The 25,271-nt window shown below is 33.2% G+C and overlaps 1 protein-coding gene and 1 long non-coding RNA gene across 2 annotated transcripts; one reads left to right on the forward strand and one right to left on the reverse strand.

Moving 5' to 3' along the window:
• Window positions 1–7,155: 7,155 nt before the first annotated feature.
• LOC148779231 (uncharacterized) lies at window positions 7,156–9,140 on the reverse strand. The gene is made up of 2 exons (XR_016046977.1): window positions 8,257–9,140; window positions 7,156–8,011 (listed from the first exon to the last, which is right to left on the reverse strand). It is a non-coding gene; the product is annotated as an uncharacterized LOC148779231 (long non-coding RNA).
• LOC105421283 (uncharacterized) lies at window positions 8,296–9,482 on the forward strand. The gene is made up of 2 exons (XM_020672392.2): window positions 8,296–8,670; window positions 8,795–9,482. The coding sequence occupies exons 1-2, from the start codon at window positions 8,568–8,570 to the stop codon at window positions 9,205–9,207; spliced, it is 516 nt and encodes a 171-aa protein (XP_020528051.1). The 5' UTR covers window positions 8,296–8,567; the 3' UTR covers window positions 9,208–9,482.
• Window positions 9,483–25,271: the final 15,789 nt, after the last annotated feature.

The raw sequence follows: 25,271 nt of genomic DNA on the forward strand, positions 1-25,271 counted from the left end.
TAGCATAATTAATTTTTGGGTAATTGCATATCATAATTAATTGCTAGTGCAAGTTTAATAGAGGAATGGACGTCCAAAATTTGGTATCAAAATGGTTTATAAAAAAAAACTAAAAATAAAATAGTGTAGAAACGTGACATTATGATTGAGACAATCTCAACCCTCCATTCAGAATGATCAGTTGGATAAGGGGGAGGATAAAACTTCTATGCTGTAGGAAAAGCATAGAAAGCATACCCATATAGCCATCACATTGAACAAATAAGCTTCCCTCACAAAGGGACTAATAATAAATAAAATATAATTTTTGTATGTTCTATATTATCGTTTTATATTTGTATATGGATAGTTTGGTCTGCAATAAATATACAGTAATGCATAAACCCTTTTAGGGTTTCATTCTTATCTATGAGAATTGATCGAAAAAATATATATTTTTTATTATTTATTTATTATTAGGGACTTGCTAAACATAGTTTCTTAATTAATGACTCAAAATTCATTAAAAAAAATTAAATGACTCGAACATATAGTTGTGAAGGATTTTTTTTTTTTTACAAGTTAACTTTGGGAATGGAAGGTTGGAGTCTTCTCTAAGAATCTATCAATCGTTGTGGGATCTAGAAAGAAGTAGGCTGTCTTCCAAGAAGAGTTCCTTGTCTGATTCTTGTGTTTGTAAATTTCCTCCCTGCCTTTCAAGAAATGTTTCATAAGGTTTATGGGAGGTACTAGTGTTTCCATAGTTTCCATGAATGACATTTCCTTTGATGCTTCAAGCTGTGAGAGTTTTTTCTGGCGACTCTGGGCTGTTTGGATGCCTAAAAATATATTGTCTGTGAAATATATTATTGATGTAATACATTGCTTGCAAATGGATTGTTATCATTTTAGTAGTATTTAGATGCAACCTAAGAAATACATGGCTACTGTTTGGCTATGTCTTAAAGAAATATGGGAAATGCATTACCAACATTTGACCAACACTTGCCTATAAACTATCATTTCTTTCTTCTTTTTTTGTCACAAAATTCTATCGAAATAGGGAATTAAAGTCATAATCACATCATTCCAAAATGATTTTCTAATAATAACATCATCACCATTTCAAAAATATTTTTTAATAATAACTTGTACCATTCTAAAGTCATCATCACATAATTTCTTACTTATTTTGCATGCCTTTGGCACTTACATGGAATCATATGTCTTCTAACATAATTAGACTTTGGTTTCAACATGATAAGTTATTGAATAATATTATTGGAATAACATGTTTTTATTGTGATAAACCTTATTTTTATTTATTTTTTATAGAAGTATTTCAATTGTCTATCTATATAATTTTAAATAGGCAATAAATTCATTGGACCAAATTAAAAATATTTATGATACAAGTTAAAAATTAGAAGAAGTTTGATTAGTAAATTAGAATGATTGATAATTGCAGTAAAAAATTTTGAGGTATTGGAGGAAACTAAAGATGTATCTTATTTCAATTGAGCTTTTAATCTCTTATGAGAATTATGTTGGGTGACATTTTTTATTATAATTGTGCTGTGTAATTTCTTATGTTGGGTGAAATTTTTTATTATAATTGTGCTGTGTAATTTCTCATTGATTAGATAGGCTAAGGAGAATGGATAGGCTAAGGAGAGAGGGAGAAGTATAGATGAGAGAGTAAGGGGCGTAAAAATAAGTAAGAGGAAAGGGCTTAAAGATAAAGGAGACTTAAAAAAAAGTTAAAAAATACGAGTAGTTTAAAGAGAGAGGGAGCACCTTATGCAAACAATTATTAGGGAGAAAGGGGACGAGCTTATAGAGGGAGGGAGCACTTACGTATTATTAGGGAGAGAGGGGACGAGCGTAGAGAGGGAGGGAGCATCTATGCAAATTGAGTAGGCAAGTTGGCATTTTATTAAGCGAGGATAGCTTAAAAAAAAAAAAAATACAAAGGAGAGGAAATGGCTTAAAGATAAAAGAGACCTAAAAAACAAAAAAAAGTAAGTAGCTTAAAGAGAAAGGGAGCACCTTATGCAAATAGTTATTAGGTTTCAAGAGAGCGGGGACGAGCTTAGAGAGGGAGTAGGCGGGTTGGCATTTTATTAAGTTGGGATGGTGCAGAGAGATGCACACAAAAGATTTTTAAAGATTACATGTGAAAGGCATAACAGACTTTTTCATCTTTCAACGTGTTTCATGATTTTCGGGGAAATCTCGGTTAATCTCTTTCCATTTCTTTACTATAAAGTGTAACCAAATGGTGGAAATGTCATATTTTAATCGATTGTCATGTAATAGATTTCCAGATACCCAAACGGCCCCTTAGGGCGCACTAGTGGAAGCTTTTTTGATAAGTCAATGGGGGAGAAGGCCCTTATCTGATTTTTCATTAATAGAAAAGGGATAACACGTTATTATACAACCTAATAGGGCAGTTGCCACAAATCATATAATAAAAGAAGAGAGTCTAATAGGGTAGTTGAGCCAAATCATATAATAAAAGAAGAGAGAAAATGAGGTGGATGACTACGCCAAATTGTGGCTCCTGTATAAACGGATCATCTCTTAGCAAAGGCATCAGAGCTGTATAAACTGATTATCTCTTAGCGAGGGCATCAAAGTGAAAAATATGAGCAATAGGCCACCAATCATCTCTTAACGAGGGTATCAGATAAAAAAATATGAGCAATGCACCACTTGTGAGGCGATAACCTTACACAGCAATTGTAACTATCGTCTGTAATCTTCAAGGGGTACAACATTGATTTTTAATGGCATCTACTAATAGAGAGTGAGATGACATTAAAAATCAACGTCGTGCCCTTGGAGATTGCAGACGATAGTTGACAATTGTCGTGCAAGGTTATCGCCTCACAGGTGGTCTATTGCTCATATTTTTAGCGAATATGTAGTTGATGTCGTCATTAAGAGATTATCGGTTATCACTAGTGGAAGAAACAATGTCAATTAACGAGATCACTGCTTCCTTGGTAACCTATGGAAGCTAAGGCTTCCATACTTCTCCACAAAATAAACATACCTTTAGGGTGTGTTTAATAACAAGAAGTTAGCGGGAGGAAGAACGAACTTCCCCATTACTGTGCAAGTTCTGTGTTTGATGCATGGAACTTATATAGTAAATAAGCTCCCCCTAGACCTTCCTTACTCCCTTGTGCTTAAAAAAAAGTTCCATCTAAAATGATGGAACATAAAATACGAACTTGGTTCCTCAAACCCTATTTTGCCTCCCTCCTTATATTTGTATTTATATTGTTAATTTATATTTGTATTTATATTTATATTATTTATATATATATTATATAATAAAAATAAATGTTAAGAAAATGATTTATTATAATATATATTATATATAATACAAATATATATTAATAAAATAAATATAAAATACACTATATTATATATTATACTACGTTATATATAATATATTTATTTAAATTAGTATTATACTTTGCATCATATATAATATGTTTAATTATATATGTATTAGATATAATATATTCATGTAATATAATATATATTTATATTTTATTGCATAATATATAATATATTATTTTATTATATATATATATATTTATTTATTCTCTTAATATATATTATATTTTTATATTTAAATTATTAATAGATGTGTGTTTTATATATATATATATATATATATATATATATATATATATATATATATATATATATATATATATATATATATATATATACACACACATAATATAATATATTTTATACTTTATTATATATTATATATTATATATTATATATTATATATTATATAATAAAATAACTATAAAATACACGATGTTATATATTATACTATGTTATATATTACATGTAAGATATATATTTATATATTATATATTATATATTATTTTATGTCTAATATAAAATTAATATTTAATATGTAATATTTTAATAGTATTTAAATAAATATAACTCTATATTCCAATAGGTTGTGAAACTTAGGTGCGCCTAGAATTTCTTTAACATTTCAACGAGCTATCAAACATGTACACTCCAAACTTCCTTAATAAATAACTTCTTTCTTCCCAAAAAAATATAACTTTCAATTTCTTGGGGACATTTACCTCCGGTTATCAAACAAGCCCTTAGAGTAAGTGGAAGAAGTTTGGCATTGCTGCCTAATTAGGCTACCTCGTCCACTTGGTCAGTGCTGGACGTCTCACATTGAACTTTAGATGTGTAATAGAAACATCGTTAGGTTCACTATCTCTTAAGGGCATAATCTCACCATGCTTGTATCCACTGTATCAGGACTCCGCGTAGTCCACTGGTACTTGGCATCACCCTATGGGCACGGCTGAGTACGTTTGAGTTGCGTGACATCTTTGGGTATTTAAAAAAAAGAAACTATAGCATGAGACCAATTACCTTTGATACAAGGTGGTCACAATAATCATGACTATTGAATGTGAAGTTGGGTGGTTGCAATTATTCTATTGACCAAGCTCAAACTTCAACATAAATTTTCTTGAACTTAGACACATCCAAGCTATCAAATTTCACATCAAATGGTTGTAAGGAATTGTGACCACCATGTACCAAAGGTAAATGGTCTCATTGTATACAATCCTTTTAAAATATTCAAAAATATAAAAATTGTAAAAAGTAAAGTTATGTTATGCAATTTTTTAATATGATTTAGATGTATTTGACAAAGATTGATGAGTGTTGTTTTAGCTGTAATCATATTTTTATATTTTTTATTATGAATTTTTATAAAATCTCAAATTGTAAATTGGGCCTTTTTAAATCCATGTTTTCTATACTTTTTTTACAGTCGTTTTAACTTGTTTTCAATATGTTTTAGGTTTGAATTTACTGACAATACTTATTTTTTATTTTTTTAAATTTTTCTTAATTCTTTTCTACTTTTTACGAGCTTTAGCTCTGTACGCGGCTCGACCGAATCCTGAAGACTGGACAAGCTGCGACTGATTTTAAATTTTTCATTACAGTTTTCAAATACTTGGGAGTAATCGCAAAAAGAGGAAGCTAGCTTTATTTAATTCAGATTACTTTGAGAATTTATAACTTTAATTACAACTTGCTCTATTTAAAAATTAGTTTGTGACTAAGTTTTACTTTCCAATTAAAAATTAAAATTATGTCCGTTTTATTTTTTTTACCATTATTTTATCTTTTCCTTGCTAATTATATTGTTAGAGTATAAAATAGGAGTTAAAAGTAACTTTTAAGTCTTTTATTTTTTAATACTTTTAAATTTCATTCATTACTCATTTTTCTGTTTTTTAAAAATCTTTTAAACATAAAAAAATTAAAATAATTTTACCACCAAAATAATTTAAACTGTCACCAAACTATAACAATTGGTCTTTGAATAAATTGTTCTCACATCTCACATTGCACTCTATTGCATAAATCTACTAATAATGTACCTACATAACTGCCTGATATGATAATATCCTCTTCAACAGCCAAATATTTTGCTTTCTCAAATTTTGAAAAAATAAGAAAAAAAGATATTTTAAATCATAAATATTGATTAAAATAAATCAGGGGCATTTTAGTTATTTTTCTATTAAAAAAAATTTTTAATAAATTTTTTTTAGTTATATTTATAAAAATAAATGACCGTTGGTGTTGGGCCTATTGGCCCAGAGTTCGATCTGTGGACCGCCAAGCTTTTTGACACAGAAATTTAATGTAAAATGAAGGGTTTGTTTGACGAAATAGGATCAGAATATTCGAACTTTTAAAAATCTCAATAATCAAACATTATCTTTTCATTCTCTATTTTCCCGAACCAAACTTTGCAACGAAAAAAATCTCCCAAGACCGAATGTTGACCGCGGCGTTTTATTATTTTTCTCATAAAGTTTTGGGATAATTACAAAAAAACCGCACTACACATTTAGGGAACTTACCCACCTAACTTTTTTATCACGTTTTTCCCCTAAATAAATTTTTATACTAATATCAGTTAATCAAAAAAAAAAAATGCCTAAACTGCCTATCTTTACTTTTTACCTTACCAATGCCTATTTTTCCTTTATCCCACAAAAATAGGGGCTCTCTTACTGTGTAAAATATCATCCGACAATAGGGTCGTCGCACTGTGTAAAATACGATTCGACAGTAGGACTATTGTAAAGTGTTGTCCATCAGTAGAGCTCAACACTATGTATAGTATGGTCTGGCAGTAGGACTCCGATATTACGTTAAGTTAAGTCCGACAGTTGCAAAGGTAGGACTCCGATATTACGTAAAGTTAAGTCCCATATCCCCCTCTCAAATTTGAATGTAAATTTGAACGTTTAGAGCGTCACCATTATATAAACTTTTTTTTTTCTTTTATCAATAATTAAATTGTAGTTGTTTAGAATTGTTACTGTAGATGACCCCGAGTTTGAACTATTTTTTTCCGTTTATGGTGATTAATATATGTATTTCACATGAGGCACATATTCAAATAAAGGAACTCTTTCTTTTGACAAATGTCATCAGCTTTTATTAAAACAATGTTTCAACAGCATGAGATTACAAAGATTGGATCAAATTGTTACAAACTTGTAAAAAGGGAAGAGAAATACCATGTTTAGCGTGCGTATCAACAACATCATTGGCTTTGCGCATGGTGTGGCCGAAGCTTATCCTCAAATTAAGCCAGACACATAAGTCTTGAATTTTTAACCAAATAGTAAATAAAGACCATGGGATCCTTTGCTTTTTTCTACACCACTTGATAATATTTAGGGAATCTCCCTTCAATTATAATATCACCAATGAAACCCCTGTCAATGATAATATGAGGAGAGCGGCCAATTCAAAACGATTGGTTGTAGTAGACCCACAAGGACCCAAATAAGAAGAAAAATCAATCCAAAATTATTGCGAAGAAGCCCATCAACACCTGCTGGCCTTAGATTTCCAAATGAGCTGCCATCAAAATTAAGTTTGAGGCAAATTTTTAGAGGTGCAATCCAAGTTCCAAGGGATAGCTAGAGTGAGAAGAGGAATGAGCTAAAAATTTCAAATTGATATAAATATTAGTCCGAAGGGCACTTCGTCCTTCAGACGTGGAGGAAAACCAATTCTAAATAGATTGTAAAATGAGATCTTTTATCCTTTCAATACTCTGAGAAGTCCCATCAAAGATTCTCCTGTTACGTTCTAACCAAATCTGCCATATGATTGTACTGCTGAAAATTTTCCAAATCACAACTCTTTTTTTTGGTAATCCAATGGCAAAAAGATGGTATCAACAATACAAACTTGATCCATAAAAATGAGCCTATACATTGATTTGACGTAAAAAGGTCCGTTAGTTTCTGATTCCCATATGACCAAATCTTCGACATCAGAAGAGAAGTAAACTTGTTTAAGCTGTTGGAGGAGATTATGAAGCTACGAAATAACCATGTCCGGTTGCCTATTGTAGCAGTATACGATGTTCCAGACCATACAATTAGAGGAGAAAAGAGAAATCAACTCTGAAAGTTCTGCATCAGGTTGAGCAACTCTGGTAAAGAGCTCAAGATAAGTAGAAGAGAGCGCATCACCAAGCCATTTGTTGAACCAAAAGAGAGTGTTATCTTCATTGCCAATAAGCCATCTGATGTTGCTAAAAACAATATTTCTACCGCTATAAATATCCTTCTAAATCTTTGAGGTGAATTTGCTTTACTTTTACTTTACCCACGCCTCTGTCTCCTCTATCCCACCAAAATAGGGGCTCCAGTACTTTGTAATGTGCGGTCCTGCATTAGGGCTCTGGTACTGTATAGAGTACGGTCCGACAGTAAAGTACGGTCTGGCAATAGGGCTCTGGTAATGTGTAAAATGCAGTTCGACAGTTGCAAAGGCGATCCGCTAGTAGATATTATTGGATTCCATGACTTCGTCACTATATGAAAAGCCATCCGATAGTGCTTAGTTTTAGTCAGGTAGTTATCTTAGAGCAGTCCAGTATTTAGCGCTTCGACAATGTGATGGTGCGCTCCTGCAATGTGTTAATGGGGTCCAAAAGTCAACATCAAATACGACCAAAATGATTTTTAGGTACAAAAAGGGCATTTCCGTTTAAAAAAAGTGAACTTTTTTTTCATGAAGGTATTTGCATAGAAAGTTTGTTTTAGAGAAAAAAATGAAAGAAAAATGCAAGTTGGAGGCCAGTTGCATAAAAAAATATAGTCTTGGGGGTTTTTGTAATTTTCTCTAGAGTTTATATGTACTTTTGCTTCAGACCTTCAGAAACATTACTCCGTCGCTTCCGAAAAGCAAAACGTTGCAGAAGAGAAGATGATTGAACGAGTCAAACGCGTCCGGTTTTCACATCCTTCGTCAAATCGGACGACGGCCTCTACTTATTTATATGATCCTAGCGAGAGAAAGCAAGCCGTAGAGAAAGAGAGAGAGGAGAAGAAAGAAAAGAAATTAGAAGGAAATGAAATAACAAAGGGGGAGAGAGAGGAATTAGCAGCGAAGGAAAGAGAGAGAGGAATTAGCAGGAAAGGAAAGAGAGAGAAGCTCACAAGAAAAAGAGTTAGAGAAACAAAATGGGGATGAAAGCAGCGACGATTGGTCTGCTGCTCTTTTCCCTCTTTTACCAACCACTGAAAGCGGCCCCCAACAATGAGCTTCCTCTCCAAAATCTTCCAGGTAATTCAATCTCTGAGCTTCCTCACTTGTTCCCAAAAAAGAAATGAAAATTTTGGCATCTTTACGTATTTCACTTCAGATAACATGGCTAGTGCAAAAGCAAAAATAACGTTTATAATCTCAGACCAAATCAACCAGAATTCTCCAGTGGCTGAAGATACCCATCTTCGTGGATTGAAATTCAGCCTGCATCGCTCCCTGCGCAGTGGAGGCCGAGGTGGAGCATCTGGTGGTGGGAGCAGAGGAGGCAGCGGCGGAAGCAGTGGAGGCAGCGGCGGAAGCAGTGGAGGCAGCGGTGGTGGGAGTAGAGGAGGCAGCAGTGGAAGCAGAGGATCTGGTGGTGGAGCTAGCCGGACCCCATTGATAATTGGCACCGGCGCGGGGGCTGGCGCCTCCTCTTGGAGGCACGACAATAATAGCGGCTCCTCTTCGACGCACCACAACAATAGTGCTGCCCCACACGGTCACCAGTCATTTTATGGAATGATTTTGAGCTTAACGTGGGTTTTCTTATTGGATTTTTACGAGGTTATTTAATACGTAATTATATTATACAATTCTTTTATGTAACAATTAAATAAAGATTGGGGGTGAGGCAATCCGTTAAGCTCTCACCCTATATCCCCCTCTCAAATTTGGGCATCACCATTGTGTAAACTTTTATTTTCTTTTATCAATGATTAAATTGTAGTTTTTCGAATTTTTAAGGTAGATGACCATGAGTTGGAACTATTTTTTTTCGTTTACGTTGATTAATATATGTATTGCAAATGCCAAAGGGCACATTTTCAAATAAAGGAACTCTTTAAATAGTTCAAAGGCCTGCCAAAGGACTGCCTTTATGATGCATGCTCATTTCGATTTGAGCTTGCCAAGCCAAGAGGAAAAAAAACAAATGTAGATTCTCATGTAAGCACAAGAGAATGTACGGTTACATGGTTAGAAGGGATAGGGCTGGCAATGAACTGTGTCGCCTACTCCGGGCCCGTTGGTCAGGTAATGAAGAAAGGGGGCTTGGGCCACAAAATGCGGCCTTGGGGCCGAGCTAGGCTCATCAACTATGGCTTGAGGCTAGGCCAGTCTGGACTTGGGCCCATGACAAGGCTGATCTAGACCTGCCTGGCCCTGTATTGTTTTTTTATTTTTTCAGTTTTTATTTATTTTTATTAAGCCTGGCTAGGACATGGCTGATGGCTAGGGTCATACCGTCCGTAAGTCACATGTATATATAAGGAGGATTCACTGGGCGTGACTACGACAACATGGGCGTGGTACATTATAGCTGCGTCTGTAGATGAAATAACAAAATTTAAATGATCGCCGGCTCCTTTAACGGAATGCGAAAACAGCCTTTGCATCACGCAATTGCAATTGCTATTGCTATTGCTTAGGGATTAGGCTCAAAACACGGGATTTTTCAAAAGACTTTCCACAGTCTTTGCATGAAGCTTGTTCTTATGAATCTAATTAGAATTCATATGAATAGGAGACTGACTTCTAACTCAACTAGTGAGCGATTCCACTCGCTTTTTCAGATGCCTGGCGGATGATAGGTATTCTTGAGAGGTATGCTTCGATTTAGCTTGTTAAGCTAACTGCTTGCCAACTGCGATATGTGCTTTTTCTCCTCCACCGCTCCACGACTAAGTTTGCTCTTAAAAAGTGAGCTTTGAGTTAAAATATGAAATAGACTCTGTTCTAAAGTTTGAAAAAATTAAATAAAATAGGATTTTTACTATAAATTTTCCTATTTTCAATAAATATAATTATTAGCATTAGTATTATTTTTTCTCTTTGAATAAATTAGCTAGAGTATATTATGGTATTGTAGTGGAGATTCATATAGATGCACATAGCCAAAACCAACGTTTTAAAACTCGGTCGAGGCAACTTGGACTCGCCCGAGTAAATCGTCAGGTCTCGACTTCCTTAGCCGAGTCGATTTTTTTAACACCGGCCAAAACCAAGCTTTGTACAGGTGGTTGCTTAAAGTTGCCCCACTGAGTCGAAGAGGTGTAAGGTGCAGTTTTATTAATTAGTCGCATGGTCCTGTGGGACTATGCATCCTTCAGGCAAAGAACCTAGTTAACTTTAGATCGTTAAAATGGGTTGGTATTGCCGTCGAATGCTTACAAAGATATTCAAGAACCTTTTAATGGTTTAGGCATCCAAGGGCAACAATTGAATTTTATTTTTAATTTTTATGTTAAAATGATATTAATATAAAATTTGGACTATCATTTTTATAAGTACAATTGGAAAAAGTAATAAAAAGATATCTTGAATCATAAATATTGATCAAAATAAATCAGGGTTATTTTAATTGTATTTCTCTTGAAAAATATTTTTTAATCAATTTTCTTTAGTTATTAGTTATAAATCCATATTTCATGTAAATAAAATAAAAAAAATCTTACAAGTGTGGATGGGATACTTTTTTTTATTATTAAAACTGGGTTTGAGAGATTCAAGTGCGAACTCTAAACGAGTGTTCAAAAAATTGAACCCGCCTGGCCAGTTCCGAGTTACTGGTAATGTCCCGAGTCCCGACCACTGATCTAAACTAGAGGATATTCTAAGCTGCAATTTTGGACATGGACCTTTGATATTGAGGTCAAACAAATTAGGCCGTTGGTTTTGGGCCCATTGGCCCAAATGTAGAGCTCGATCTGAGGACCACCAAGACTTTTCACACAGCAATTTAATTATAAACTAAAAGTTTGTTTGATGAAACATATCCGAAGGAGAATACTCAAATTTTTGAAGAGAAGAGTTTATATAGAGCCGAGGCTCTAAACCATCAAATTAGAGCCTACCTAAAAACCGTCATTCAAAGAGGTTGTTTTATTCTCAAGTATCTTCAAATTGATCATCTCAATATCAAGATGCATGGTCGTGAGAAACAATTGGATTTCAAGTTTTGAAAATAATATATTTTGTAATGTATTTTTAGACCGTCAATTTTCAAGATTTTCAAATTTTTCATACATCTGTCGATCTATAATATTTGTTAAGCTTTAAACTTTATAAATAAAGATAAAAATATATTTTAAGACTATCACAAAGATTTTTAATATTAAAACCAATTTCTCTACACTATTTGAGGGTAGACGCTAATTTGATTGTTTAGAGCCCAGGCACTATACAAACGGCACCCATTTCTGAAATATCTCAATAATGCCACTGCCATATATATTGACCAATACAGTTTTGACAAATTTCCACTCGTTATCTTTTCTCTCTCTTATCCTGAACCGCAACTTTCCACCGCCAAAATTTCCCAAAACCAAATGTAAAATACAACGGGCCCAAATCCTCACTAACTGACCACATTTAATCCCCACTAACACACCACATTTACTTACATTTTTTTTCAGAGAGAGAAAGCAACCCAGAGAGAGAGGAGAAGCAAGAAAAGGAACGAGAAGGATAGGAAATATAGAATTTTGTATCTGTTCAATAACAAAAGAGAGAGAAGGAGAGGGAATAAGCAGCAAAGGAGAGAGAAAACTAGGAAGAAAAGGAATCAGCAGAAACTCAAAAGAAAGAGATTTTTTTTTTAAAAAATGGGGGTAAAAGCAGTGACGATTGCTCTGCTGCTCTTTTCCATCTCAGCTAACAGGCCAGTGCAAAATCAAAAGAAATGTTTATAATCTCGGACCAAATCAACCAGAATTATCCAGCAGCTGAAGATATCGGCGTTCGCGGCTTGGGATTCAGCCTGCACCGCTCCCTACGTAGTGTAGTCCAAGTTACAGCTGAAGGATCAGGTGGTGGTGGCGGGAGCAGTGGAGGCAGAGGCGGAAGCAGAGGATCTGGTGGTGGTGGGAGCAGTGTAGGCAGCGGCGGAAGCAGAGGATCTGGTGGTGGCGGGAGCAGTGGAGGCAGCCGCGGAAGCAGAGGATCCGGTGGTGGCGGGAGCAGAGGAAACAGTAGCGGAAGTAGCGGAACTGGTGTTGGCGGGAGCATGGGAGGCCGTGGCCAAAACCCGTTGATAATTGGCACCGCTGCGGGGGCGGGCGCCTCCTCTTTGACGAGCTATGGTGGTGCTGCCCCACGCGGCCACCAGTCATTTGATGGAATGATTTTGAGCTTAACGTTGGGTTTTTATTATTTGTAACATTTATTAAAAGGTTGTTTGGATACCTGAATATATTATTTGTAAAATATATTACTAACATAATATATTACTGTATAATATATTATATGTATAAATGGATTCTTACTCTTTTGGAAGTATTTAGATGCAACTTACGAAATACATTGTTTTTGTTTGGTTATGTTCACAAGAAATATGGGAAATGCATTATCAATATTTTACCGGCACGTGTCAATAAACTATCATTTTTTTCCTTTTTGTTACAAAATTTCATTAAAATCAGAGTTATCATTTCTTTTATTTTTGTCACAAAATTTTATTAAAATATTGAATTAAAATCATCATCATACCATTCCAAAAAGATTTCTAATAATAACATTATCACCATTCAAAAAAGATTTTCTAATAATAACTTGTACCATTTTACAATCATGATACTATTTTTTATTTATTTTAAGTGTCTTTGGCACTTATATGCAATCACATATTTTTTAACATGACATTAGTTTCAACATGATAAGTCATTGGAACAATATGATTGGAATAACATGATTTTATTATGATAAGCTTTATTTTTATCTATTTAGTATAGAAGTCTTTCAAATGTCTCTCTATATAATTTCAAATAAACAATAAATTTATGATATTAAATTCAAAATCTTCCACGAGTTAAAAAATGAGAAGAAGTTTGATTAGTAAATTAGAAAGTTTGGTAATTGCACTATAAAATTTTGAGGTATTGGAGGAGAGTATGTATGTTATTTCAATTGAGATTTTAGTAATATCTTATACGTTGTGTGAAATTTTTTATTATGATTGTGTTGTGTAATTTATCATTGATTATTGATTTTTATTTTTATTATTTTTGTTTTTATATGACACTGAGGCCTTCATATGAGGGGATGAGTTTAAAACGGTAGGGATCACATCATGTTATGTAAAAATTTTTATTATGATTGTGTTGTGTAATTTATCATTGATAATTAATTTTTTTTTTTTATTGTTATAAGACAGTTATTATTTTTATTATTATATGTCAACTGATATCTTCAGATAAGGGAACGAGCGTAAAAAGACAGGGATCATTTAGTTATTATGAAGAGAGAGGGCTTAAAAGATTTTTTTAATCATAAAATTACCCGTCAACTGATATCTTCAGATAAGGGGACGAGCGTAAAAAGACAGGGATCATTTAGTTATTATGAAGAGAGAGGGCTTAAAAGATTTTTTTAATCATAAAATTACCCCTTACTCTCGTAATAGATTTTTCATCTATCATCGCGTGGAATGGATTTCTGGATATTTGACTATTTGGGTACAAAACTACCTAACACGCTCGTAATAAATTTTTCACCTATCACCGCGCGGAATGGATTTCTTGACATTTGACTATTTGGGTACATCGTAATGGTAAAGAATAGAAGGAGGTTATGCGAGATTTCCCAAAAAATCCGAAAATCCGCATGCGTTTTTGCCTACCTAAACCTTCTCATTTCGTAATAACTAGGTGATCCCTCCCTTTTTAAACTCATCCCTTATTTGAATGAATGAGCTATCATGTAAAAACAAAAATAATAAAAATAAAAATCAGTAATCAATGATAAATTACATAACACAATCATAATAAAAATTTTTACACAGTTCCCTCACTTTTTAAGCCCTTCCCCTCATCTCAAGCCATCAGTGTCATATAAAAATAAAAATAATAAAAATAAAAATCAGTAATCAATGGTATTACACAATACAATCATAATAAGAAATTTCACAACATAATTCTCATAAGAGATTACTAAAATCTCAATTGAAATAACATACTTCTTTAGTCTCTTCCAATACCTCAAAATTTTATACTACAATTACCAAACCTTCTAGTTTACTAATCAAACTTCTTCCCATTTTGAATTTAATATGATAAATTTATTGTTTATTTGAAATTATATAGAGCGATATTTGAAAGACTTCTATAAAAATAAATAAAAATAAGGCTTATCATATTAAAATCATGTTATTCCAATCATATTGTTCTAATGACTTATCATGTTGAAACCAATGTCATGTTAAAAAACATGTGATTGCATATAAGTGCCAACGGTACTTAAAATAAGTAGGAAATAGTGTCATGACTGTAAAATGGTACAAGTTATTATTAGAAAATCTTTTTGGAATGATGACAATGTTATAATAGAAATCTTTTTGGAATGGTGTGGTGATGATTTTAATTCAGTATTTTAGTGGGATTTTGTGACAAAAAAGAAAAAAATGATAATTCTGCATTTTAGTTGAATTTTGTGATAAAAAAGAAAGAAATGATAGTTATAGGCGCGTGCTGGAAAAATATTGGTAATGCATTTCCTATATTTCTTCTAGACATAACAATGTATTTCGTAGGTTGTATCTAAATACTACCCAAACAGTAACAATCCATTGCAGGTAATGTATTACGCCAGTAATATATTTCACATACAATATATTTACAGGTATCCAAACGGCCCAATATATTTCCAAGTATCTAAACGCCCCTTACGTGTACCAAAAAAGCAGAATATCCATTAGGCGTGGTGATAGGTGAAAAATCAAATCAGAAATCCATTAGGCGTGGTGATAGGCAAAAAATCTATTACGAGACAGTGACGGCTAATTTTGAGAAATGTTTTGCATGCTCTTTTGCCTATCCTATTCTTGATTAGAAAAATCTTCACCCTCTCTCTTCATTCATAATAACTAGCCTAGATGATCTCTCCTTTCTTAAGCTCGTCCTCCATCTGAAAGTATCAGCTCTCATATAAAAACAAAAAAAATAAAAATAAAAATCAGTAATCAATGTTAAATTACAAAACACAATTATAATAAAAAATTTCCCACAACGTAATCTTTATAAAAGATTACTAAAATCTGAAGAGAAATAACATACCTCTTTATTCTCCTCCAATACCTCAAAATTTTATACTGCAATTACCAAACCTTCTAGTTTTCTAATCAAATTTCTTCCCATTTTTTAACTTGTAACATAGAGATTTTGAATTTAATATCATAAATTTATTATTTATTTGAAATTATATAGAGAGAATTTGAAAGATTTCTATCAAAAATAAAAAAAATAAGGCCTATCATAATAACATCATGTAAGTGACGACGACATGTAAAATAAATAGGAAAGGGTGTCATGATGACGGTAAAATGATACAAATTATTATTAGAAAATCTTTTTGGAATGATGATGATGTTATTCTTAGAAATCTTTTTGGAATGGTGTGATAATGATTTTAATTTCATATTTTAATGGAATTTTTTGACAAAAAAAAAAAGAAATGATAATTCTGCATTTTAGTGGAATTTTTATGGGCACGTGCTTGTAAAATGTTGGTAATGTATTTCCTATATTTCTTCTAAACATAGCCAAACAATAACAATGTATTTCCCAGGTTGCATCTAAATACTTCCCAAACAATAACAATCGATGTACAGGTAATGTATTACGTCGGTAATATATTTCACAGACAATACATTTCCAGGTATCCAAATGGCCCCTTAGATAAAAATTGGGGGTGTGGCAATCCGTTAAGCTCTCGCACCATATCTCCCTCTTAAATTTCAATGTAAATCCCCTCCTTTTTCTTGTTCCCTTTTTTTAAAAAAATAAATTGTAGTTTTGCGAATTTTCAGTGAAATTACCATGAGTTCGAACTATTTTTTCTCATTTATGGTGATTAATATGTGTATTTCACATGAGTAGGATTAGTAGGGAAAGGTTTCTATAATTCCCCAATAGTATAGGAGACATATACTTCTCCTTCCATCCAGCCGTCCAATTTAGATCAAGTGAGCCACTTATTATGTGATCCAGATCTAATTCCTCAGAGTTTTTTATTTTTAGTTTTTTTCTACAAATTTTATATAAAATAAAATTTGGTACATATAAATGAAATTTAGTACATGTCTTCTTCTCAATGGGGCTCACCTAAAAAAATATTAAAAATAACTTTCCGATAAAATATAATAACCAAAATACCCCTGAAACTTTTAGAGGTATTTTGATCATTTTATTTTATTAGAAATATTTGTTTTATATTTTTTGAAAGTGGAGTTTAAGAGAAGTGTGGAGACCCAAAATTTGGTGTCAAAGTAGAAAAAGGATTAAAAATACTTTAGTACAGAGACGTGACATTGTGATTGGAGCCATCTCAGCCATCCATTTAGAATGGACGGTTGGATAAAGGGGGGGAAATATATACTTTTTATGGAGTAGGAGAAGTAAAGAAAGCTTGCCCAGATTAGTATATATTTGTCTATTCAAAATCTTTTAAAAGAACCGAATGGTACCTATTCAGTGAAAGAACTGTTTAAATAGTTCAAATCCCTGTCAAGAATTACTTCGAACCACTTGCTTTGTTATTGGACACCGAAGCAGTACCTTTATGGTCCAACCTCCTTTCGATTTGAGCTAGCCTGGCCAAGAGAAAAAATATGTAAATTCTCATGTAAGCACAACAGACTGCATAGTTACATGGTTAGAAGGGATAGGGCTGGCAATGAGCTCCGTGGCCTAGGCTGGCCTGGTCGGCCAAGCAATTAAGAAGTGGGGTTTGGGCCACAAAATGTGGCCTAGGGCTGAGCCAGGGCTGAGCCAAGGCTTGGCCGCCATGGCCCGAGCCCTAAGAGGGGCTATGCATTTGTTAAAAGTTATGAAATTTGAAAGTCGAACTTATTGATTGGAAAAAAGTAAATATTTGGTGATACACCAAGCAAAATAGCAAGTGTTACAACTCAATTACTCGAATAGGCCGAGAGAAAAATAGCAAGAGTTACAATTCAAATAGCTCGAATAGAGAGAGAGAGAGAGAGAGAGAGAGAGAGGTAGGTTAGAAGGGGGGAACATTCTGCTGAATACTCTAAAAGTGGAATGGGATGAATGGCAAAAGAAAGCGGAAATTTTATGGTATCATAGATTAAGATCCCAAATAGCTGAAAGAAACAGATAGAAATGCTAAATATTCTCATGCCATTGCAATTTTTTTAAAAAAGAGAATTGTTTGCAGGTTTATTGAAAGAATCAATAATGATGCCTAAGAAGAGAGAGATTACACAATTAATAATTCTTTCCAAACAAAAAGTAGGTTGAAAACATCATTAGAGAGAATTCCCTTCAAGAAACTTACAATGCTTGAAACTCTATCCTCTCAAGAAGATATTAAAATAATAGTATTCTCGCTCCCAAGGAACAACCGGCCCGAACCGGCTAGGTTCAAAGGTACCTAATTGGTCTGGTTGAAACATTTGTCCCCAAGCAATGCAAAGGGATCACCCTGGCATAAGAAAGAGGGGCAGGCAGCCGAAGGCTGGGAAGAGGGAAGGACCTTTCTTTTTATGATTTTCAAATAAAGATGTTAATATAGAGCTAGACTGATTACTCCAAGAGCACTCATTCATAAACCGGTCACCCGCCAAATTAGTTTTGATAATGAAGAAGCGGAAAATAAAATTCAGCTTAAGTAAACAAGCAGGGGAAGGTTTGCTGTCAATGTACTAGCAGTAGTATCATGTTTCTTTGGGTGGGAAACTTACAAGCTTTGTCATTTAAAAACACAGGTTACACACCCTTGCATGAATGTAGAGACTGCAAGTACCCTGTCAATAATATTTTCATAGGAATGCACTATTTTTAAGATCAGCAACTTTGTGTTTTTCAGTTTTTCAATCGTGTCCCAACTTGATCGGACAGTTGAGACTACACAAACTACTTAATTTTTAAAATTTTCTAGAGCTTAGATATTTTCTGGGGCATTTTTTTGACATGTGAAGCTCTAAATTTGTCACATTCATGTTGGACCCGAATAAGCAAAGCTCTTTTTCAGTTGGTGGGGAAAAAACAACCTTGTTTTCAAATTTTGGTAAGCTCAAACTAATGAAGAAATGAAGAAAAGCTTTACCATTAACTTCTATATTTACCCATTCCATGTAAACCTTAAAGCAAACTATGGATAAAAATTGCACATCTAAATCAACTTCCCTAAAGCATAATAATCAATTCCATTTTTTCTTATAACTTCCATCAAGCACTTTCGAATATGTTGCTTATTCAAATTTTGAATTGGCATGGAACACTCTTAACTTGTTAATCGTCAACAACTTCCATTTACCAACTATGGGTTTAACAAGCATATGGGATGCACTTAGTTAGTAGGAGTTATATTGCTAGTATGCAGTATGTGACACTTATTCAATTTGGTTCATATATATTTGATGCGTTAGAATTCTTGTTTGCTATATGTATACATAAGGAAAACAAGATCTAAAGTTTTGGACCACTTGTAGGTGGGATATGGATGTTACCATATCATAAGGGTTTCATTCGCTATAAAAACATCCACCATAAAGGTTACATATTAGAGACTTTAGAGAGTGGTGGTGCTAATATTATAACCATGTAACATCATTGTGTCAATTATAGAATACAATTAGCCTTCATGATTTGGTATTAGTAATTTCATCCGACAACGGTTAGATGATAATGTGTTTCACCATGTGCCAAATGAAACTTCGGCTCATTCTTTATGGAGGAAACTGCCAGGGTTGTACGAAAAAAAGACAACCAGCAACAACACTTTTTGATTGGAAGCTAATTAATTTGAAGTTCAAAGAAGGTGCATCAAGTGCAAAGCTTTTAAATGAGATGTAAAGTATAGTGAATCAACTCTCTTCCATGAAGATGGTGTTGGATGATACGTTTCAAGCCTTATTACTTCTTAGTTCGTTATCTGATAGCAGGGAGACATTGGTGGTGTCTCTTAGCAACTCTGCACCAGCTGGAACCATAACAATGAATCAAGTTACAGATATTTTATTCAATGTGGAAATAAGAAGAAAACCCTTGGATTCATCTCAATCATAGGCTCTTGTCATATAAAATAGAGGGAGAAGTAAAGCAAGAACCATAACAATTGTGAAAGATCGAGAGGTAGGTCCAAATCTAAGAAGAGAATAAATTGCTAACATTGTGACAAGCTAGGACATGTGCAAAGTGAATGGCGGAAGCTTCAAAAATAAAAACCGAAAAGAAAATGTCCAGAAAAACAAAAACAAGAAAACAAAGAGACCGCCGCAGTTATCACTAATTGTGATATTAGTACTTTTTTAACTTATGAAAATGCTTATCTAAGTTTTGCATGTCCATATGCAAATTGGGTTATTGATATTAGTGCTTTCTACAATCCTACCCCACAAAAGGATTTCTTTCCTACTTACAAGTCAGGAGACTTTGGCATCATAACAATGGAAAACAATGACACCTAAAAAATTATAGGAATAGGTAATATATATGTTGAGACCAATGTTGGCTGCAAATTGGTTCTCTAGTATGTGAGGCATGTTCTAAACCTACAACTTAATTTGAGTTTCGTTGGCAAATTAGACGACAAAACCACTGCTTCCCAACACCTCTCACGTATATCCTTTTCTTCTCACACTCAAACTCTATATTATTTTTTTTGACACAGGTTCCAAACTTTATTAATGAGAAACTACTAAAAAGAGATTACATAGGAGGAAAACAAAAGAGAAGGCAGAGGTACCCCACCTTTGACTAGAGAATCAGCTAAAGCATTAGTCTCCCTATAAACATGATAGAAAGATACATATGTTGTGCTCTGATACCACTTGTTGTGTGTGCGGAAGCCTTAACCCCGATGGGTTAATATTTGACAAATAAAATATAAAAAATAAAACATGAAACACATATAACAAGCACACAAAGATTTACGTAGTTTACCTAAGAGGGCTGCATTCATGGGCACGGCAAGCAGAAATCACTATCTCAATGAAAGTTACATCAAAGATTTTGGAACAAACCTTTACAAACTATCCAAATCGAGCAAACCCTTTTTAAATCTGCTCTTCCAAACGGCACCATGCCGATCCTCTCATCTCTATTCCTTAACTAGACCACTGTTTAGGAAGAGAACAACTTTGAGAGCAAACGAGACTTCATCTCACAAGAAGGGAAAACAACCCAAAATTTCCATGGGGACCGCTTCTCTGCAAGAAACAAGCCTTTTAATCTTTGGGAGTCCAAAAGAAGCATCATCACAATGTTTCCGTCCAAAGGAATCTCTCTTCTCTAGGAGAAAATCACATCTTATGTGCAGGAGGCTCTACCTCTCTCTCTCTCTAAAGGAACCACCATTCTCATATGGTAAACCAAATTGGGCACACGAATTCTCTGCACTTTCATCATATATATATAAGATTAGGAATCTATACTAAATAGGAAACTTTCTATTGATATAACATATATCTCAAAAGACCAAGAGATATATCTATCCAAGCGTCTTAATCTTTTTGGATTTCTATTTCTTTTAGGAACCTTATCAATATCAATATCAATCCAAAAAATTATGGGAATATCTCAATCCCACATAATATGGATTAATCTCAATTAAACCCACAAAATATGGGATTTCCTTACGTGGGTGATTTTGGATAGCACCAAATCCAACAATCTCCACCTTAATATCAAAATTAAATGTTCACCATGCCAATATCCACAAATAAATTTCTTCATCATTCTTGCTGAAAAATTAGTGCTTGCCATCAAATTTATCCACCTCGAACTTTACATTCAAAACCTTTATTGCCTTACCGAAAACTCCAAAACCACGGCTCTAATACCACTTGTGCTCTGATACCACTTGTCCTGCGTGCGGAAGCTTTAAACCCTATGGGTTAATATTTGACAAATAAAGTATGAGAAATAAAATATGAAACATATACAACAAGAATACAAAGATTTACGTGGTTCACCCAAGAAGGCTACATCGACGGGCACGACAAACATAAATCACTATACCAATGAAAGTTACATCAAATATTTTGGAACAAACCTCGACAAAATATCCAAGTCGAACAAACCCTTTTTAAACCTGCTATCCCAAATGGCACCATGCCGATTCTGTCATCTCTATTCCATAATTAGACTATTGTCTAGGAAGAGAACAACTTTGAGAGCAAACGAGATTCTATCTCACAAAAATAGAAAACAATCCAAAATTTCCATAAGAACCGCTTCTCTACAAGAAAAAAACCTCTTAATCTTCGGTAATCCAAAAGACGGACCATTACAATGTTTTTGTCCAAAGAAGCTCTCTTCTCTAACAGGAAATCTGTCAAAAAGAAGCTCTTTTCTCTAGAAGGAAATCACATCTTATGGACATGAGACTCTACCTCCCTCTTTCTCTAGAGGAACCACCATTCCCATATGGTAACCCAAATTGGGTACACGAATTCTCTGCACTTTCATCCTATATATATAAGATTATGAATTCATACTAAATAGGAAACTTCTTATTGATAGAATATATATCTCAAAAGAACAAGAGATATATCCATCAAGTGTTCTAATCTTTTTGGATTTCTATTTTTTTTAAGAACCTTATTAATATCGATCCCCACAAATTATGGGAATATCTCAATCCTACATGATATGGATCAATCTCAATTAAGCCCACAAAATATGGGATTTCCTTATGTGGGTGATTTTGGATAGCACCAAATCCAACAAGTTATCGGGGCTAAAAGATCCATAATCTCCAACCAGATAGACCTGAGTTTCTAGGGAATGCACAATTCCTTTTTACACAAGCCAACAATGTTAAATAAATCATCTTAATAAATACAACTATTGCCAATGCCTTTGGAAATAAAGAGCTTAAGACCTTGCAGCAATGATACAAGTTCTGCATGATTGGCCGTTGCAGAGCCTAACGGACCAGCATAAGAAAACTTGTTCTTGATCATTATGCAACACACCCCCAATTCTAGCGAGGTCGGGATTACTTAAAAAACTGCCATCAAAATTCAATTTAAACCGACCAACCTCCGGAGGAGTCCAGAAGCATTTAGGTCGCACATTAACTTTCCTCAAGAGAAATAGGTTTTGCAGGTTAAACAAGACATCCGGTTGAGAGTCGCCTAATGATAAAAAACAATGCCAGATGGAGAGCTTAACATTATCAAGCAAACTATTTGATGAAATACACACTCCCTCAAAAGTTCGTCTATTCCTTTCTTTCCACAGCGCCCAAAGCATATGCATATTCTCCTCTCTCTCTACAATAATGATAATTACTCTCTTTCTCTCTCAAAATAATGAATATCGTTATCTCTCAAGATAAATGCCATCGCTCTCTCAAACGTATATCTCTCTCTCAAATTATTCTACGTGATGCACATCCCTCTTTCCACTATTTTCTCCCTCTCAACGAAATGCACATCCCTCTTCCTCTCAACGTAATGCACATCCCTCTCTCTCTCTCAACAACGTAATCCACATCCCTCTCTCTTTCAAGTTATTTTAATGAAAGAAAATTAGATAAATATCTGTTTTATTTTATGCTATTATAAAAATATTTAAAACTTTTTGTTATTATTTCTATGTCCATGTTTTGAACTTTATAACATTTTTTTTTGAAAAAGAAGAAACTACTCATTTTCGGTTCTTCAAAAAACGAAATTTTAATAAATTCGATTTTTCAAAAATCGAATTTAGTTGTTTTTCGGTTTCTAAAAAACCGAAAATTGTCTCTAAAACTGGTCCAAATCTCGCATTCATTATATATAATATGATACTTACTTTTATTATTATTACTCAATGTATTGATAAAAGCATACGGGCCTTTTCAAGAAGTTTTTGTATCAAATCCCGCCCATTCCATTATGGGTATCCCCCCCTTTTTTTTATTCAATACATAGATTTAGATTTATGGTGATTTTAACCCTTTTATCATGGTTTACCAATCCAAGAGGTAACATCCTATTTTCAAATCTACCTTTCCACTTCCCTGGTCCAAAAAAACAAGGGGCTTTGATATCAAATCCCGCCCATTCCATAATGGGTATTTTTTTTATTTTTTTATTTTTTTCAATACGTGATTTTAATCCTAGTTTCAAATCTACCCTTCCACATCCCCAACCCAAACCGCTCAAAGCCCCTACTGTAGTCTTCTCCCTTTCTCTCTCTAACTTTTCTTGTCACTCTCCAACTCTCTCTCTCTCTTTGCTCCTGCTCTAAATTTTAAACTCTCTCTCTAAAATATAAAAAAAAATTTATTTTTTATTGAAATAAAATAGGTTGCCTTTGACAAGACTTGAACCCTTAATGTAAGTACATTCATGCATGATAACCAAAAAACCAATTCATCCCACTATAAATATTTGGATGAAGTGTAGAGTGAGAGATTCATAAATAAAAAATATATATATAAATTAAGTTTTTCAAAAAACTAAAATCTTTTTAATTTTTATATTTTCAAAAAATGAAAATTGGCAGTTTCAACTTTTTTTATTTCAAAAGAAAAAGTGTTACGAAGTTGAAAAAACAGACATCTGTGTAATAAAGGAAAGTTTAAGGTATTTTCGTAATTACCAAAAATATGAGGGATATTTACATATTTTTTCAAGAGCAAGCTTTCTATGCTTCCCCAACAAACATAAAACTTATATACTTTCCCTTATCCAACTGTCCATTTTAAATGGAGGGTTAAGATTGCCCCAATCACAATGTCACGTCTATACACTGTTTAATTTTTAATTTTTTTTATACAAACTATTTTAATACTAAATTTTGTACATCCAATCCTCTATGAAGCTCGCACTAGCAAAAAATATAAAAACAATATTTTTCAATAAAATAAAATGACCAAAATACCCTTGAAAGATTCAAGGGATATTTTAGTTATTATATTTTATTGAAAATTATTTTTAATATTTTTTATAGATGCACCCCAATTCATATTCATACAATTTGTATAAAAAAACAAAAAATGGAAATGCTTTGAGATGGCGGATTTAAGATCAACAAAATACATTTTCTTTTAAATAAGTTGGCTAGAGTATACTATGGATTTATAGTAGAGATACATACAAATGTACACGGCCAAAACCGAGTTTTGTAAAAGTCATCGAGAAAAATTGCTGGGAAGCTATTAGTCAATTTTAGCAATGACAAATGTTTTAGCCGATCCCAATTAACTTGGAAAAGACTTTGATGATAATGACCAGTTAAGCGGCATTTATAAAAATATTTCTAATTCTTAATCCATAAATTCATTGATTAAAGTTACTCTATTGTGTCGAAGACGAATAAGGTTTGCAAGACTAATATGCGCGTGGTCCTGTGGGACATTCATCCAAGGACCAAAATTGAATTTTGTTTTTTATTTTTAGTTTTTATTTTAAAATTATATTAATATGAAATTTGTGCTTTTTTTTATAAGTATAATTGAATAAGAATAATAAAAAGATATTTTGAATCTAAATATTGATCAAAATAAATTAGGGGTGTTTTAGTTATTTTCTGTTTAAAATATTTTTACTTAATTGTATTTATAAAAATACACCTATATCTCAAAATTCAGATAAATAGTTAATTTAAATAAAATAAAAAAGATGATCCGAGACTAACTTTTGGCCGGGGATACTTTTCCATTCAAATTGGATATTACCCTAAACT

Source organism: Amborella trichopoda, chromosome 13 (assembly GCF_054954075.1).
Source record: "Amborella trichopoda isolate Santa Cruz 75 chromosome 13, AtrichopodaSantaCruz75HAP2 v2.0, whole genome shotgun sequence".
In the NCBI taxonomy this organism is placed as follows: domain Eukaryota; kingdom Viridiplantae; phylum Streptophyta; class Magnoliopsida; order Amborellales; family Amborellaceae; genus Amborella; species Amborella trichopoda.

Coding starts and splice junctions, on each gene's coding strand:
- LOC105421283 (XM_020672392.2), top strand. CDS start 8,568: ATGGGGATGAAAGCAGCGACGATTGGTCTGCTGCTCTTTTCCCTCTTT. Junction 8,671..8,794: donor TCCTCTCCAAAATCTTCCAG/GTAATTCAATCT, acceptor TTATAATCTCAG/ACCAAATCAACCAGAATTCT.